Source organism: Sorex fumeus, unplaced genomic scaffold, assembly GCF_029834395.1.
Source record: "Sorex fumeus unplaced genomic scaffold, SorFum_2.1 ptg000063l, whole genome shotgun sequence".
NCBI lineage: Eukaryota > Metazoa > Chordata > Mammalia > Eulipotyphla > Soricidae > Sorex > Sorex fumeus.
This window is the reverse complement of record NW_026606120.1, coordinates 82,692,152-82,711,453: the sequence shown is the minus strand read 5'-3', so window position 1 is coordinate 82,711,453 and position 19,302 is coordinate 82,692,152. Positions and strand designations below refer to the sequence as shown.

At 42.9% G+C, this 19,302-nt stretch overlaps 1 protein-coding gene across 1 annotated transcript; it reads right to left on the bottom strand.

Moving 5' to 3' along the window:
• Nucleotides 1–1,160: 1,160 nt before the first annotated feature.
• Nucleotides 1,161–17,641, bottom strand: APOH (apolipoprotein H). The gene is made up of 8 exons (XM_056127906.1): nucleotides 17,507–17,641; nucleotides 15,498–15,674; nucleotides 13,786–13,882; nucleotides 11,916–11,992; nucleotides 9,421–9,609; nucleotides 5,820–5,999; nucleotides 2,706–2,903; nucleotides 1,161–1,306 (listed from the first exon to the last, which is right to left on the bottom strand). Exons 1-8 carry the CDS (start codon nucleotides 17,568–17,570, stop codon nucleotides 1,251–1,253), a joined length of 1,038 nt encoding a protein of 345 aa, XP_055983881.1. The 5' UTR covers nucleotides 17,571–17,641; the 3' UTR covers nucleotides 1,161–1,250.
• Between the last annotated feature and the right edge of the window lie 1,661 nt (nucleotides 17,642–19,302).

Genomic DNA, 19,302 nt, shown 5'->3' with positions numbered 1-19,302 from the left:
GAAGCTTATGGAAGCCTGTGAATTGAAAGAGGCCACTTGCTGTACAAGGGTGAGATCATATTTTCCCAGCAGCATTTAGCTGGGCTGGTGCAAGCATAAGAAGGCAAGACACTTGGCACTAGACAGGGGAGCAATGTTAAGGGTGGATCATCAGATTTTGGTAAGTAAAGAAATCATTTTCAGGCATTATAAATCCCAAGCATCTGGGGTTCAACTCCAGTTTATCATCTGATGGCAGTTCTTAAACTTTTGGATCTTCTTTTTTCTTTTTCAATTTTTTTAAATATTTTTTGGGGGGTCATACCCGGCATTGCACAGGGGTTACTTCTGGCTCATGCACTCAGGAATTACTCCTTTTGGTGCTTGAGAGACCACATGGGATGCTGGGAATCGAACCCAGGTTGGCCACACGCAAGGCAAATGCCCTACCCGCTGTGCTATCGCTCCAGCCCCTTTTGGATCTTCTTATTGTTTTTGCCACACTCAGAGGTGCTCAGAGGGCTGTTCCTGACTCTGTGCTCAGAAATGACCCCTGGTGGTATTTGGGGAACTATATGCAGTGCTGGGGATCAGCTGGCATGCATAGCAAGTGCCTTACCTCCTGTACTATCTCCTATAATCCTCAAACTATTGAAGACAAAGAGTTATATGGGATAGGGGTAAAGCCATATTTCATCAGGTAAGGCAATTGCCTTGCATGCAGCTGACCCGGGTTCAATCCCCAGCATCCCATATGGTCCCCTGAGCATCAGGCCAGAGTGATCCCTGAGTGTAGAGATAAGAGTAAGTCCTGAGCACTGCTGGGTGTGGCCCAGAAAAACAAGCAAACAAACAAACAAAAAAAGAATTCTCTGCGGATTTTGTCATAAGTGCTGATTCAGAAGTCATCCCCAGAGACTCTGGGACATAATTTTTTTTCCTGTTATTTATCAGGTGATACTGCTGAGAGGGGTCTGTGAACCATTCTATAAATACCGCATTGCAGTTGTTTTCTGTGAGTGCATTTGAGAACAGAATTAGAGAGGGGGAGAAGGGTTACAGATAATTGTCTAGTCTTTCCATTTCACGACCAGGAAATGATGAGGTTCCAAATACTTAGATTTCTAACCCAGGAAACATAGCTGAAAGTGAGCCACCATGAGGCAAGACACTTCAGTGACTAAGGCTACGAATGCATCTTTATTTTTACACTCATTAGGTGCCTTGGGAAAACCCAGATCCATGGGTGACCTTCTGTTCTGAAAACCAGTTTAGCATGGCTTTATATCTGAAGCATCCGTTTTCCAGAAAGCCAAAGAACTGTGTTCTGTTTGAGGAGGAAAAAAAAAAAGAAAGCATTCTAAGACAAATGGCCATACCTTGAATTTGTGAAATTTGAGCCAAGTCGAATATGTTCTACAATGTGCCAAATATATTCAAATGATATAAGGAAAGCATTCAGTAGGAGATTTAGTGTTAGGAAAAAACATCAGGGAAGTTCTATGAAGAGACTAGTTTGGAAAAGAAAAAAACAAAATTTATATAGCTCTGATAGTCGAGTAAAAGAAAAGAAATGGAGAAAAGCTTGGGTCCTTCCTTTGTTCTCCAGAGCATGAACGGGAGCACATTCATAGAAAGAACATCACAAATTCAGCCAAAAACAAACACATCAACAAAATTCTGCCTGTAGTTATTCTCTTCTAATAGTTTCCCCTCTATTGCTACTAGCTTTAATGTAATTTGTCAGTTTGATTTAGTAGTGAGCATTTCAAGAGGGCTCTGCTATCTTCTGAATGGTAATCCTTTGTCAGAGTCATTGGTTCAGCAATGACCCCATGCTCTATGTAATATTTTTTACTAATTTAACCTATGATTTGCACATAATTTACCTAGTGTCATTCCTGTTCTCTCTGTCTCTATCTCTCTGTCTCTGTCTTTCTCTGTTTCTGTGTCTGTCTGTCTGCCTGTCTCTGTCTCTGTCTCTCTCTGTCTCTGTCTCTGTCTGTCTCTCTCTCTCCTCCTCTATTCTGCTCCTACTATCCTCCTCAGCTTCTCTGCTAAATGAGAGCAAGCCACATGCTTAGAGTATTTCTGACCTCCTAGTCTATAAGACCTTCAGCCTCAGCCTATTTCTTCCTTTGTAGCGGCAAAGAGTTCTCAGCTCTAAACAGGAAACAATAAGATGTCGACCGCTCTAAGTGCTTGTCATTTTATCCTTCATTATCTTACCCATACCATCATTTTCCTTAAAATGTCCTGTTTTAATGAATATTTTACTTTACCGGGTACTTTTCAAATTCTAGGAATTGCTTGAGGGAAAGGAAAAAATGTTAGAAGCTCTATAAACCAATTACCACCATTATGAATTACTTTGTAAATTGGGATAAAGGCTTTAGAGTTGGGGTATAAGTGGTAGAAATATCATTATTATTTAATATTGTTAGCATTATTATTCATGCTTAAAATGCACTAACATAAGAGAGCATAATTTACCTCAATGCTCATTGAACAAAGTCATAACCCTAAGTTTTGAGGAGAAGAACTAGAAGGAAAATGTTTATGTTAGTGGAGAAAGTGGAAGGCAAAACCTTCTCCATCTCAGCACTTCCTCCTACCCCTCTTTTCTGAGAAATCCAGTGACCCAACAGATCTGCTGGCTCATAATAAAAGTATAGATAATAGTGAGATGCTATAAAAGTTGGTGAGAGTCCAAGTGTTCAACTTACCCTTGAAGCATTTGGGAACTTCAAAGGTGCCATCAATACATTGAGCATCTACTGTGTAGCTACATTTTTGCTCCTTATTTTTGCAGAAGAAAGACACTTTTTCGCCATGCAACATTCCATTCTTAAATTTTTCTTGGAGCTTGACTTTTTCTCCATTAAACAGCACAGTAGCTTTTTTGACAGATAATTTACAAGATGCTGAAAAAGATCATATTTACAGTCAAGATCTATGCTTTCAATTAGACTTCCTTTTCTGGTCTGTTTTTGCTTTTGGGCCACATCAGCTATACCCAGCTTACTCTTTCTAGGATCACTCCTGGCTGTGCTCAGGGGACCATATGTAGTTCTGGGGATTGAACATGAGTGGTCGCATGCAAAGCAAACACCGTACCCACTGTACTTTCTCTTGGACCACAGTTAAACTTTCTTAAAGTAATTGTAGCATTTAAACCAGCAGGTATGGGGCCAGAGTGATAGTAGAGTAGGGAGGGCACTTGTCTTGCATGCAGCTGACCCAGGTTTTATCCTCAGCACCCCAAATGGTCCCCTGAACACTGCCAGGAGTAATTCCCGAGCCAGGAGTAAGCCCTGAACACTGCTGGGTGTGGCCCCCAAACAAAGACATAAACCAGCAGGTATGTACCCCTAAAGCAAATTGTTCAAGTCAAGAATATTCCAAGGGGGTATGGTGCCGCCAGCAAGTCAATCTGTACCTGTGAGGTGAGTGCATCAGCAGGTGCCTGATGGCGCCTTCAGACTTCCAGATACCCCAAAATTGCTGCTGTGTCTTTGGCTAGACCCCAAAAACTTGGGGCAAAGTTTACCAAGAAAGTAAACGGCCAAAAGTTAGGTATGTGGGAAACACACCCACAAAACACTTCCAACTCAGCTATATAATTGGTGGCATGGCCTCTCTGGTTCCTGATTGATCTGCTTAATGGCCATGATCCCAGAGACTCAGAAACAAATCTCGAAACCCAGCAGCTTTTGGCAGAAATGTGTCCGGTCCCTGCAATAGGTTACCAGTGCTGGGCCAACCCAGGTGGGAATAGGTTTAGTGCCTTGGCCTGTTCCCCCTGGCGGCCCGGTGGCCGACATCCTCCAGAGGCCACTGGACAGTCAGGTTTGGGCCCGCAGTGACGAGATATGTTGGGCCTCACGGGATGGGAGTGGAGCTGGTCCTGTCCTCCCCACCCCAACGAGATCCCAAGTCATCGCCCATCAATGGCCTCTCTGGCTCCTGATCAAGCTGCTTAACGGCCATGATCCCAGAGACTCAGGAGCAAATCTCGGATCCCAGCAGGTTTGGGCAGAAATCCCTCCAAATTTAAGTGTTAAAATTTCGGAATTTCAAAATCGTGTGGCCACTACTGCAGCCACGCGACCTCATATGTTATTCATAACCAGCAATAGAAAACAAATTGTCTACTGTTGCCTTTTCAGCAGATCTGAGTGTTGGGCTAAAATCTCAAATAATAATGGTGGGTCTGATGTCAAAATATTGAATGTGATCAACGTAGAGAGAGAGTAATATGGAAATCATCTGCCCCACAGGTAGAGGGAGGGTGTGGGATGGGGGTATACTGGGGTTGTTGGGGGTGGAGAATGGGCACTGGTGAAGGTATGGGTGTTTCATTGTATGACCGAGACTTAAACCCGAAAGCTTTGTAACTGCTCTCATGGTGATTCAATAAATAAAATGATAAAAAAATGAAAAAAAAAGTAAGGTGGAGTTCATGTACAATTCAATCAGCTAATCAGTGGCTAAATAAATAGCAGTACTCCTACATAAAAAAAGAATATTCCGAGAATGTACATAGTAGTATCAGCAATGTATACTAATAACAATTTTTAATCAAAAGAGCCATTAATCATGATTTCCCAGATGGCAATCTCTTTTTCTGCAGTAAACACTTAAGAAGATCAGAGCGGAAGTATTCAAGTCTAGGTTTCAGGGCAAAGAGTTTCTAAAAGATATTGACATTTCATATATCCAACATTGCTCCCACGGGTCCTGTTTATTGAGTCAGTGCACCCAACCACCAGCCTCTGTGAATGTTGATTGATAGCAACTCACAGAACATTTGTTTCTCTGAAAGAGTTGTCTTTAGCCCTAAGGGAGCTACCTTTCCCAGGAAGTTATGGCAAAGTTATGGATCTCAACCCTTGGGTGAGGATAAGAATCCCTGTCCTTGGCCCATAATCAATGACTCACTGACAAGGGATTACCAAAGGTAGATCCACCTCTTGATGGGATAAATTCTAGAGTAGAATTCGTGTTTTCAGATCTTCCAGAAGAATGAAGTGTTGCTAGACTATCTCTGACAACTATATCGTTCGCTGTCCATGTGACTCCTGATTACTAGCTGCCCCATTAGAATGATCTTCTATTGCCTTGAACTAACTGGAAAGCATGGTTAGCTTTTGCAACTACCAACAAAAAGAGTTCTGAACAAAGCAGAAAAGGATGTGCACTGGCGAAAACTTAAAACCTATTGCAAGAAGTCCACACAGTCTTTCATCATTCTATCTCTGTACTTTAACCTCAAATAATCACTGTGTCTTCTTCTTTTTTTTATTAGTGAAACACCATGAGGTACAGTTGTAGACTTACAAACTTTTGTGCTTGGGTTTCAGTTATAAAATGATCAAGTATCCATCTCTCCACCACCAGTGCTCATTCTCCACCACCAATGATCCCAGTAGCCCTCCCACCCCTCACCCCATCCGCCCACCTCATCTCTGTGGCAGGGCATTCCCTTTTGCTCACTCTTTCCTTTAGGATATTGTAGTTTGCAATAGAGGTATTGAGTGGCCAACATGTTCGGTTTATAGTCTACTTTCAGCACACATCTTGCATCCCGAACGAGTCCTCTAAACATCCTTTACTTGGTGTTCCCTTCTCTATATGAGCTGCTTTTCCCCCCAGACACTGTGTCTTCTTAAGCCCGAAATTTTCCTATCCTGATCTGAGTCCTAAAATCTTTCACATGCCAGTAGCTGGGGAGTGAGGCCTGAGCAGTAGTGAACAATTTAGAACAAGAAAGTAAGCAGTTTAAGATGGTGCACCACATAAATTCAACAACATTTTAGGATCTTACCCATATTTCATACCTTTACAGCTTGGCTGTGCAGACCAGTTTCCAAATTTGGTGCATTCTACTTCGTCCGGGCCATCCAAGACATAAGTATCATGGCACCCATATTTGGCTTGATCCTTATAACTAAGCGCTACTTTTGCAGGATGGTTCACATATCCATTCTCTGGTCTTTTGGGGAATGGGCATTTTACATCTAGCAGTATATTCAATAATGTATGTTAGTGTTACATGATAGCCATGCTACTCAAAAGTTACATAAGAACTACTTGCCACAGTCTTTTTTTCTATCCATTATACCACTGAATCTGGCAGTTTCTGCCATGGGAACACAAGTTCTAGGAACTCCGATGGTTAATTCTATCCCCACTATTTTATATTCATGCGACCTAGATTATTTTTTAAATGACACTTTGAAAGCATATTTAATAATGTCACATGATATAAGGTATTGCAAATTTGATCTCCATGCAATTGAAGATACGGGATTTGAAACAAGAATGTCTGCTTCTTTTCCACCAACAAACCATGAAATTAAAACACAGAGACTCCCACAGCGAACACTAGCACATCATTACTTGGCTTTTAAATGCTAAATCTCATTCTTATGATTGTCATTAGAGCATACAAGGAGTCAGCATGCACTCTGGAAGAGAAAAATGGGGCTTCTTCCTGATCTTCTCAACAGGAGACCCTCAAAGAACAAGCATCCACTACTACTTCTCTTTATCCCATTTCAAGAACAAGGATAGAGCCGGAAGCACCGAGCTCTTGGAGGGTCATAGTTATGTTTTAGAGTAACAAACTCCACTTGGGAGGATGGGTATGGTACCAGAAACTTGGTGGTGAGTGGTATAAATCTTATACACTTACAGAGGCATAGTGCTGTGTCCTCTGCAAGTATTGTAAAACACGATAATAATTTTTTAATAGAAAAGAAATACAAACTCCAGAGTCGGAACACTGGACTGGTAGGTTTTACATTGTCTTTTCACATATTGAATTAAAAAAAAAAAACACTCTGTCTGTCACTGTCCTCCCATTGTTCATCAATTTGCTCCAGCAGGCCCAGTAACGGCTCCATTTTGAGACTTGTTACTGTGTTTGGCATATCGAATACAGCCCGGGTAGCTTGCCAGGCTTTGCCATGCGGGAGAGATACTCTCGGTAGTTTGCTGGGCTCTCCGAGAGGGGCGGAGGAATGGAGGAATCGAACCCAGCTTAGCTGGGTGGGCTTCGCGCAAGGCAAATGGCCTACCACTGTGCTATAAAAAAAAAAAAAATCTGGGCCAGAGCAAAAGTACTGCCGGTAGGGGGGTTGCCTTGCACGCAGCTGACCTGGGTTCAATCCCTAGCAGCCCCTGAGCATTGCTGGGTGTGACCCAAAAAGCAAAAAAAAAAAAAAAATCTATAAGAATATTAGGGGAAGGGGGCTAGAGAAATAGTACAGTTGGTAGGGTATTGGCTTTGCACATGGTCAACCTGGATTGATCTGCACCATCTCATATGATTCCCCTGAGCATTGCCAGGAGGAAAACTGAGTGCAGTGCCAGGAGTAACCTGTGAGCATTGCTAGGTGTGGACCCCAACACAAATAAACAAAAAAGAATATTAGGGAAAAATGGTCTATGGAAGAAAATTTCTCCCCTATAAAAGAATGCCTTCTAATTAATATAGAAGGAAGAGTACAACTAGAAAGTCATCCTTACTAAATGAGAACATTCAGATCTTGATAGACAATGCTACTTGCCCACAACCTATAGGTTAATAATGGGATGTTACTTTATTTTTTTGGGTGGGGGATGTTACTTTAATAACAATATTTTAAGAGAAAGTCACAATTTTATAGCTACCAGCATCATAATTTAAGTTCTCAAGGATCTCTGATGGGAGTAAAAATTATTTCTGAAGTGTAGGTATTCATATGTTCTCAAAGTATCACCCATCAGTGATACTTTTCTAGTTCCAAAGACAATGAGAGTCTCTACCAGGAGAAAATCTGTCACAACTCCTCTGACACAGGCATCAAACTAAGCACAACCAATGATGAATCCATATTCCCTTCCTCAATCGGGGCTAAGTGTACTATTAACCAAATGATTTAACTGAAGTCTAACCATGGGTAAATAATAAACCCAATTCAAACTATAGAGCCTTACGCAATCTGTACTCTTGAAAATGTCAAAGGGAGACAACCAAAATGGCAGGGGTCATTCTTCTTAATTTTTTTTTTAAATTTAGAAACCATAATTTACATAATTATTTCCAGGCAAAGGTGGGCAGGGAATCATCCTTCACTAAAGGAGACTAAAGGAGCCTGGCAACTTAAGGGAATGTGTGTTTCTTGATTAGATTGCACATTAAAAAAAAAAAACGAATAAAGGTCACTGTTGAGTCAACTGGGGAAATGTGCATGTGAAATAAATGATGCTAATGTTTTATATTATTATAATGGCCTCAATAGCTCTTGTTAATAATTCAAATATGTTCAGTGTCTTGGGTATAGTGTTTATATAGGAGAATGTCCTCATTCTTAGGATATTAATCCTGAAGTATTTATGGTTAAATATCATAACACGTATGAGTTCTTTTCAGATGGCTCAGGGTGAGGGGATTATCTGTCTGTGGAGAGGGAGTGGGGGAAATGGAAAGGAGGGAAAGAAGGTCATAATACAATTGGTGCATCTAGATGAAGAGCTTGAAAAGAGGATAGAAGGAACCTACTTGGGGTCTGGAGTGATAGCACAGCGGGTAGGGTATTTGCCTTGCACTCAGTAGACCCGGGTTCAATTCCCAGCATCCCATATGGTCTCCTGAGCACCACCAGGGGTGATTCCTGAGTGCATGAGCCAGGAGTAACCCCTGAGCATCGCTGAGTGTGACTCAAAAAGAAAAAAAAAAAGAACCTACTTGAGTGGTTAGAACCTGGGAGACTTAAATCATATGGTCACATCTGCAAAAGACCACCATCTGACCCAGAGCTAAGTCCATCCTAGAAGTGCTAGATAGTTCATATCTTTTTATTGGTCATTTCCCCATGCTGAAAATGCTCTAAGTTTTGAATCATTCCCTCTTTCCCTATCTTATCTACCCTAGGAGTCCACAGCCTATTTTCCTGTGTGCCTGGTAAATTTCCTAATTTGTCTACTTATCATACCATTAACAAACTCAGAGATAACAATCTGGGTCAAAGTAGGGTGGAATTTCCATAATTTGCTTTTGCTTCGGAAGCTGAGATAAAGACGGCAGAGGTTTCCCTAGAGTCTCACCTCCATTTGCCAGCTCTCCAGCTTTTTCCTGGCCAATATGAAGGAACACGGGGCTGTTCCAAACACCTCCCTCCCCCTGCCTCACTCACCAACTTACTTCCCACATGCTCTGCCCTTCGGGACATGCCTCCCACCTCATTCTCCAGTCCTCCTGCAGTGCTCCACAGCCCAGAACAGGGATTGTAGTGCTCTGAGGTCAGAAGGCAGTTTTCATTCACCTGGTGCCTTCAGTGCCCTGCACATTGCCTGACCCACCATAGGTGCCAACAAGGTTCAGTGAGACACCTCACACACGTGGAATTTCCACACATGGCAGATAGGATCATTTCTTCCTGTCACTGCACTCACCTCTGCATTCAGGTAACTCCGTCCAGTTTCCATGGGCTGTACAGGTGATCGTGTCATTACCAAACATGGCATACTTTGGCAAGCATTTGAAGACTGCCTTGTCTCGATAGAAGGAGTTATTTCCAGGCCTCGGCTTATAATCACTTAGTGTGGCAAAGTTAGGTATGGGTGGAAAAGGGCAGGTTACAGCTAGAAGAAAAGAAGAACTATACATTTTAGTGAAAATAGTTGGCATCTTTTAAATAGAATTCTTCCCCCCCCACCCCTGAAGAGAACAACCACAAAAAAAAAAAACACTTTTAAAGATTGATCTGAGATCAAGGAAATTTTGATCAAATGCCCAAGAGTTAAAACAGTCTATTGCAGAGGCCAAATAAGAAAGGGTGATCTAGAGCTGGAGTGATAGCATAGCGGGTAGGGCGTTTGCCTTGCACGCAGCTGACCCAGGTTCAATTCCCAGCATCCCACATGGTCCCCTGAGTACCGCCAGGAGTAATTCCTGAGTGCATGAGCCAGGAGTAATCCCTGAGCATCACCAGGTGTGACCCATAAAACAAAAGAAAAGAAAGGAAAGAAACAATGATCAAGGTTTGGGGAGATAGTCCAAGAGGTAGAGAGCTTGCCTTGTACATGACAAACCAGATTTGATCACTGACACCCACATAGGGACTCCTGAGCACTTCCAGGAGTGAGCACAGAGTCAGGTGTAATCCCTGAGCACTGCCCGTATGGCCCATAAAGCAAACAACCAACAATTTAGCCTCCCCCAAAAAATTAATTGAAAACTCTAAATTTGTCTCTGAAAGGTAATCACTACCACTCATAGACCTTTTACAGTAGCATAATATTTAGGTTTCTGTAGTCTTTGCTCCAAATGCTACCTTCAGAGATGCTTCTGGAAGTTAGGATTGGTGGAAGGCAGAGCTGAGGAGCAATCCAACAGACACTGCTCAGGTGACAGCAGCTAAGTGCAAAGTTAATGGTGGCATGGTTGCTCCACTCATAGTTGGGCTTAGGTGTCCATTCCAAACAGGCCAATGCCCACACTCTGTGAACCTGGGCCTATCCAAGCAGCATGCCATAGAGATGCGGTAGAAAATAAGTCATTTTACTGATGGATTGATAGATACTTCCCAGCCAAGGGAAGTTCTACTAACTTCATGGAAGTCAGTGCAGAAATTTAATTTGACTTGAATTATCTAGATTATTACTGTGAAAGTGGGATCTGCAGACCAGCAATGTGGCCGTAGTCTGGGAGTTTGATAGAAACACAGGTCAGGCCCCAGGCCAGACGCAAGAATCAGAATCCGCTTTTTAACAGGATGCCCATGTGATTCACAAATGAGAAAACTTGTACAGTGTAGACTAAAGTTACAGTCGCCATTCTGCTTGTAATTAAAGAAGAAAAAAAGTGACTTTGGATCATTGATCAAAATCTACTTAAAAGGGAAACTATTTTAGGAACCACGGTAATTACTCCTGTTGAGTGAATTCCTCTACTTAATTTATGCCTAAGAATCTTTTGGGGGAGGGTAGCTTAGCTTATCTTGAAATATTGTTCTTTGAAATTGTCTTACTTTTCTTCTTGCTTTTGCTAGGGCAAACCTTTTCATCAAAATGTTAAAGAACTGAAACTATGATTGTAACACACAGGCAAGAGATTGCAAGTAAGGGGCTGGAGCAATACTACAGCTTGTAGGGCATTTGTCTTGCATGTGGCTGACCTGGGCTCGATGCCTAGCACCCCAGATGGTCCCCCGTAGAAAGTGATCTCTTAGCCCAGAGCCAGGAGTAAACCCTGAGCACCTCTGGGTGTGCACCTCCCCCCCGCCACAAGGAAAAGATTGGACTTGAGTCGATCACAATATTGGGAATATAAACACAAGCCATCTGTCCTTGTTCAAACACAGCCCAGCTCTGATCCTGACTGCGAGGCTGAGCACCCCAAGTAAACCAGGTGGCCTTTGGAGACCTCTCAGGCTGGCGGATGAAGGCCCTTTGGCACTGAGTTCACTGAGAAGGTGAGCAGCCTCATGCCCCTTGCCAGTCTGTGTACTTGCCAAGGGCAGTGCTCAGTCTGAAGACATGAAGCCTCAGGGCTAGGGAGAGAAAATTGCACACAGAAGATGCTGAATACATGTCTCTGTGAATGCAGGAAGGAGTCCATAAACTTCCAGTGTGGAAGGAAGGGTTTTGGTCCTCCTGTTTCCAGAAGAAACTTTCTTCTAGTCTAATGGGCCAATGCCACACATATCCACGCTCCTATTCAGCCCTTGCCAGGGAGCTGAAGTTAAGAAATCCATGAAGGACCAGCTCCATCAATGGAGGAAAGGAAATATGTTCAAGAATATTCCAGAGTAAGAGGGTATCGAGATGAAAGGTTGACCGCCAGCTTGTGGAGCAAGAACGGAGGGGTTGGGGATATGAGATAACAGTGCTAAAAGCAGAAATTCCCTATCTTGGATTCTTCCCTTAACTAAGACCCACAGACTCACGAGAACAGACTGGGATGGCTGGACTCCACACCCCTTCCTCAGTGCATTTCGCATTATCAGTTCCGTTCAGCATATACCTACAAAAGAAAAACTTCATTCATCAACTGGTAAAATCCACGGACAATGCCTCAAATATCTTTTCCATTGAGCATTGCTTAGAATTATTACTCTGAACCTCTTTCCCAGATTATAATGCTATTTTCCTAAGGAAAACACTCACCCAAAGCTCCCGGAATAATTCTGCAGGTGAATTTCTGAAGAATAACAGAGTTCCACAATTTGGAGTGTCAATGCCAAGCCCCTCCCCCCAACCCCAATTCTTCCTTTCTAATCAGCCAGGAAAGCTAGCTGCTCCTTATATAACAAAAGAGTCTTCTCTTTATCAACATCACAAAGCTGAATCAAGCTACATAACCTCACCTGTTCTTTTTCCAAGAGTCAATGAACTCTTACACCATGCACAAACAATGCAATTAATTTCCATTGAAAAATGTAATGTTCTGGGGCCAGAGAGATAGGGGTTGAGGTCTATGCCTTGCTGATCCTGATTTGATTTGCTGAAGAACAAGGTCCCCTGAGCATCTCTGGGTGTCTGAAAGTACCACTGTGTGTAGCCCCAGAGGCTCCCATATATCACTGGGGTGGCCCCAGGTAACTCCAGCACCTGGGGCCACCTGAGCACATTACATCCTCAGCTCTCCCCTAGATCCACGGTTCCAGTTGGCCAAGAACCATGAGGAAGTGTTCCTGGACCTCCTGAGTGTCCTTAAGGGACGTCCCATAATTATGTTCTATCCTCATGAAACAATGTTTCAAGGTTGTTTATTTCGGGGATTTTGTTTGTTTGTTTGTTTGTTTGTTTTGGGGGGGCAGCCTGCCATGCTCAGAGGTTATTCCTGAGTCTGTGCTCAGGAATCACTACTGGAGGGCTTGGGGAACAAAATAGGGTGCTGGGTATTGAACCTGGGTTAGTCCAGACTCTGTTTCAAGGTTATGTTATCAAATTAACCAATTTGCCACCCTGGATAAAACAACCAAATTTCTCTTTCACACAAGGAGTTCTTAGCCTCCAATCCAAAAAGAGATCTCGGTAAAAATGTGCCCTGGAGTACAGCCAGTGAGCTCTCTGCAAGTCTTCGGTGCTTTTCTGCTCCCAAGGCAGACAAGCTGTGTGATCAACTGCCAGAGCTTTCTTCCTGGCAGACAGTGTAATGTGAGCACTTAGAATGGAGGTCAGAGAAGGGGGAGGAGAGAGAAGAAAGAGAGAGAGGAGAGAGAGAGAGAGAGAGAGAGAGAGAGAGAGAGAGAGAGAGAGAGAGAGAGAGAGAAGAGGAGAGGAGAGAGAAAGAGAGAGAGAGAGAGCAAAAAGAAAAAAAACAAAAAGAAAGAGAACTATATTCAGACCTGAAGGGCCTAGATTTGGTCCAACCCCAGAGGGAGGGTCATTGTTAGAGTCCCAACCTTCTCAACAAATTCTCTTCTAGAGACAATGAGGCCAATTAATGACATAAGGCTCCTAACAAAAAGCCGAGTTCAACTCCAAAAATACTTTAACCCTCAAGCCAAGATTTGTCCCAGAGATTATAAGAAATCTAAGTTCAATCATTCCAAGGTATCTTCTTGACTAAATAATTCATCAGGAGCAGAAAAATTAGACATGGTCATGATTTCATATTTCATTACTTATTTTTATTGTCTGTGTCTTACCCCAACCTTAACTCCACTGTGGCATATATTAAAAGCAGGACTAAAATTGGCTTCTATTAAGCAAATCCAGCCTAAGACTAGAGATTAAAATATAGGCCCATCTGAACACTTAGTTTAAGGGCAGAGGAAAGTTTTGCAATTCTTTTTAACTGGAAATCCTTACCCGGTGTTGCAAGAAAAGCTGATCGTGTTGGGATATTCAAAAGTTGTGTAGCGCACAATTCCGTTTTCTAAGATCCCAGCAAAAGGGCATACTCTGGCTGTCATTGAGAGATAGAAAGGAAAATTTCTATGTATGCAATTTTCCCTTAAGGAATGATATGGAAGCCCATTTCTGCCTTTTGATCCAGTAATAACTCTGCCAGTAATATTCTAATAGATTAACATAAAATAAGTCAAATAATATAGAAATAAAAGTATAAACAAAAATGGACAGTAAATGTCCAAAACCGATAACAAAATGGACAGTAAGTCCACTCTCAGGGGACTAGTTTAACTGGAAACAGCGAACCAACATTTGAATTAAAAAGCAGGCAAAAAATGTGGATTCTAGAAATCCAGTCAGTATTTTTGATACGCCAATGAAGAATCAGAATGATGTTTACTCTTTGCAATGATGCGATCATATGTGCATGGAAAAGTACTTGAATTGTTAGTATTCTAGAGTTCTACATAATTTAAGGAAAAGGAATTTCCTGTAGATATTATAGTGATTTAAATTAAATTGTAAGGGGCCAGAGCAATAGTACAGTGGGCAGGGCGTTTGCCTTGCACACGGCCAACCTGGGTTAAATCCCTGGTATACCATATGGTCCCCCAAGCATGACCAGGAGTAATTCCTGAGTGCAAAGCCGGGAGCAACCCCTGAGCATTGCTGGGTGTGACCCAAAAGGCAATAAATAAATAAATAAAACATTTTAAAATTAATTGATTAATTAAATTGTAAGTAATTTTAAATTAAAATTTTTAAGTAAAGTATATGGAAATGGTATATGGAAAAAGTAGTGGAAATATGTGCTATTTAAACATAAATATGTGTAATTTTCAAAAGAATCATGTCCCCAACCAGGGCTCAGATAGGTTCATGTAGTAATTTTTGCTGCTCAACTTCTACATAACATTGCCCAAAGTCCTATATGGTTGGTTGTTCAATAGTTGACTATAAAAAATGCCAGGTATGATATCACAGTACCAAACTTTGAAGGAAAAAATAAGAGCAACTATCCACCATTAAGCTAATGGAGTCATGGATATTGCTTTTTATATCTCTATACAGTTTTAATTGAAATATAATTTCTGTGATTTGACACAAGTATATATAGTACTTTCCAATTTATTAAAAATGCATCATTTAGATGAAATTTATGTCTATTTCAGTATCTATTAAGTCATCTTTCATTGTGAGGCAAAGTCCAAAGATAAAAGGAATGGCCATGGGGGCTGGAGTGATAGCACAGCGGGTAGTGCATTTGCCTTGCACGAGGCCAACCCGGGTTCGATTCCCAGCATCCCATATGGTACCCCAAGCACTGCCAGGAGTAATTCCTGAGTGCAAAGCCAGGAGTAAATACCCCAGTGCATCGCTGGGTGTGACCTAAAGAAGCAAAAAAAAAAAATGGAATGGCCACATTTTATTTCTCCCCATTTCCCTCACCCCTCCCTGATCTGTTTTTGATACCCCGACCCCAGGCTGTGTTTGTCTTCTCTTTACTGAAAGACTCGGTTGCCCCTGTTTTCCCTCTCGGGAAGAAATCCCCAGACTTCCACTCTCAGCCCACTGACCTTCTGCATCCAGACTTAGCACTGTAAATCCCCCCTTCCCCCCAGATCCCAGTGCAGTAAGGGCGGGGGTCGTGAGAGGAGGCAGAGACTCACGTGTGCACTTCAATGTGTTAATGGGCCAGAGGCCTGTGAGTGGGCAGGTGAAGCGTCTCATGCCCCCGCGGGACACATAGCCGGGCTTGCAGGAATACACTATAGTCTCACCGGGGTCATAGACATCTTTTAAGGGAACAACTGTGGCAAATGGTAATTGGTCTGGCTTGGGACAAGCTGGAAAGAGAACATAATAGTTGGTTAAGAAATCTATGCTCTGCAGTAATAATTAAAACATGGTACTGGAACAAAGGCAGAGTTGCAGACCAATGGAACAGGGTTGAATATACTAGCATCTCCCCCCAAGCATACGATCATCTAATCTTTGATAAGGGGGCAAGAAAAGTGAAGTGGAGCAAGGAAAGCCTCTTTAACAAATTGTGCTGGCAAAACTGGACGGTTACATGCAAAAGAGTGGGCTCAGATCTCTGCCTAACACCATGTACAAAAGTAAGATCAAAATGTACTAAAGACCTCAACACCAGACCAGAATCCATAAGGTACATTTGAAGACAAAGTTGGCAAAACCCTCCATGACATTGAAGCTAATGGTGTCTTCAAAGATGTCACAGAGGTAGGGTAGGATGGGGGGGATGGGGGGTGGGAGGGATACTGGGATTAGTGGTGGTAGAGAATGGGCACTAGTGGAGGGACAGGTACTCGATCATTGTATAACTGAAACCCAAGCAAAATTTGTAAGAAATGGGTCCCGAACATGATTGCCACTCAATGCCTCTTTTGCAAACCACAGAACCCAAAAGGAGAGAGAGAGAGAGAGAGAGAGAACAAAAGGGAATGCCCTGCCACAGAGGCAGGGGGGGGAGGAGGGATGGGGCGTAGGAGGGATACTGGGATCAGTGGTGGTGGAGAATGGGCACTGATGGAGGGATGGGTACTAGATCATTGAATAACTGAAACCCCAGTACAAAAATTTGTAAGTCTACAACTGTATCTCATGGTGTTTCACTAAGAAAAATTAAAAAAAAAAAAAAAGAAATCTATGCTTTGGGGGCAGGGGTAGGGCACTTGTACTTGGTCAACGTGGATTCCATCCTGTCACCCAATACAGTCCTGTAGCCCAGAGACAGGAGTAAGTCCTCAGTATAGCCAAGTGCAGCTCCACTCAAAACCTAACAAACAAAATAAGAAAGCTATGTTTCTGCCACTAAGTGACAGAAATGACTGATCTCTTTCCTCAGGTTAGGATAAAAGGGCTGCAAACAGTAGCCCCCTTGGGCATATCTGCAGTCTTTGCATCTGTCAGTGGCCCTCAGGAACGCTGGACACAATCCTTTACTGTGGACTTTCATCTGCCCTCATGCTCCCCTTGTCTTGGGCTCCAGAAAGATTTGGGGGTACCCTTGGAAAACTCCAGAACATAAAGACCAGGTCACATTGGCTACTATGTCCATCCATGCCATACTGCTGGGCAAGAAGCAGGTGATCGAAGCTCTCTGCTGGGTCGTGTTCCAGGAAGTGTGACTTGGCCAGTTTTTAATGCAGATAAGTTAAAAGATGGGATGGCTGGGAAGAGACTCATCCCAGATGGCTCAGAGCATCCCAAATCATGGAGCCCGGGGCCAAATGACAGGCCCTGCCTTCGCACTGTCTCTGGGCTGCCCTTCTGGAGTGCCTCCTCTCCTCCCTCCAAGAAATCCCTCTTCCTAACCATAAAAGGAAAAAGGGATCCAGGCTCGCCTTCTTAAGATCAGCTGGCATGCACAAATGAGAAATAATGAATGCTACTCCTAACGGACATGCCCGCATCTGTGCCACACACTTATTATGGGCATGAAGATCTCATGCACTCAGTACAGAAAGCTTTGGAAAAGTCCCATCTTTCATCCTATCCTGGAGATCAGCTTGCTGAAGCCCAAACTAGTCCTGTTATACCCATACAGTTCCTCTCGCATCCACCTCCCCCTAAAAAAAAATTAGGGTATCGTTATTAGTCCTGGCATCTCCTAAGGATTTCATAGATGAAGATTTCTGTCCTGAAGAATACTCACTCCGTCCCGCCGTAACGACATGGCAGACAAAACTCAAGAACAAGAAGAGCACCCGGGAAGCCATTGGGAGGGTTCACCGTGACACTGTGGAAGCAACTTTCCTTACTGAGAAAGAAGAAGAGAGAGGCAGAGGTGAAAGGGCTTAAATATTAACCTCTTTGTGTACCTTTTTATCTCCGTCAACAGAAGATAAAGTATCCTGATTTCAAAGGAACTCGGAGGTCTGCATTCTTTCATTGCTTGCTTTCCACTTCTGTGGTTCTGTTGTGAAATCTTCAGGGCATGGTATCCGTCTCCATGACATGGAGGTTCATGGCACAAAGCAGGTTATTATTGTTCCCACAGAATCCTGGGGGGCCCCACCCATCAGGTCTCTACCTGTTCATTCCCTTTCCTTTGTTTCACGGATGGAGCGGATAGAGCAGCAAAAGTCATGCCAACCCAAACTCCATGGCTTACAATATCCACATCTCTTGAGTGATACCCCAAGCATTCAGACATCGGACCCCCAAAAAGTATCATGAAAATGCTTCATGAAAGCATCAAAAATGACAATGCCTAAGAAAGCTGAACTCCTATCGCTCACTATGACCATTTCTCCCTGACTCTTCTTTCACCTGAAGTTGGTAATAAAATCCTCCTGACAGCTCTCATTGAGATCTTCTAATGTTCAGTTCACCCTCAATCCTCTCTGATGTTGCATTAACTCATCCACTGTTGATCCTCCCTCTTTCTCTCAAGCCAAGTTTCTAGAGCTATTCTAGGACTTGGGGAGTTGATAAGAAACAGGCTGGGACTCAAAGGAGAAAAAGGAAAGACAAATGAGTTCCCAGGAGACCATACACAATGGTGTTGCTGTCTTAGATGTCCTTCGCTCTAAGAGGCTGAATATAGGAGCATGCAGTGACCAGATAATATATTAAAATAAACTCTGGGGGCCAGGAAGATTAGCCAAAGGATAGGAGCACATGCTTTGCATGTATGACCCCAGCTCCACATCATCCCCCATGCTTTGCTAAGATAAATCCCTTTGCACTGAACTAAGTAACTGAGCACTGCCTGTTGTGGTCCTCAAAACTAAAAACAAAATAAATTCCGATCACAGGTTTCTGTAGAAACCTGTCCAGGAAGTCAGTCACCTAGGTGGCAATCAACCCAATGATGCCAATCAGAGTGAGTTGAATCTACTCCTCTAGCCAAATTCATAAGAGGGCCAGTCTGTCCGCATCTTCCCCACACCAGCAACCTCCACCCCTAAGGCATCTGGGAAGCAATCTCTTTTCCCACTGTAGTTCTCTCTCTCTCTCTCTCTCTCTCTCTCTCTCTCTCTCTCTCTCTCTCTCTCTCTCTCTCTCTCTCTCTCTCTCTCTCCTGACTTTGGGTAACTGCCAAAGGCATGCTGATGGCTGACCCCCTTGCTAGAACACACTCTAAATACAGCCTGTTCTCATTTGGGTGGTCTTGGTTTATATCCACAGGTCCAAAGTTCCTTGAGACACAACAGTTTGAGAAATGTTCTTGTCAGGCAGTGAGCCTTAATGTGTGCTGCTAGTGGACAGTATGTTCCATGACAAGGAGAAAAATGTACTGCCACTAATCTAAAATAATGGTGGTCCTTCCCCTTTTGTAATTAAATCATCATCTCCCCCAACCCCGCATTAGGAAGAGGAGTCATATTGTTCTACATAATAAAGATCTGAGGTTCATGGAGGAAGAGGAAGAGAAACAGCCTGGGCACTAGGCTAAAAATGTTAAGAAAGAAATTCGAGGCTAAGGAGAGAAAGTCTGGGGCATTT

Bases quoted from the DNA above. Each gene is read 5' to 3' on its own strand.
- APOH (XM_056127906.1), bottom strand. From the start codon at position 17,570: ATGGCTTCCCGGGTGCTCTTCTTGTTCTTGAGTTTTGTCTGCCATGTC. The intron at 11,993-13,785 runs GTAAGGATTTCC...TTTCTTTTGTAG, and splicing joins AGCTTTTCTTGCAACACCGG to GTATATGCTGAACGGAACTG. The intron at 1,307-2,705 runs GTAAGTTGAACA...CTCCTCAAACAG, and splicing joins AGTTCCCAAATGCTTCAAGG to AACACAGTTCTTTGGCTTTC.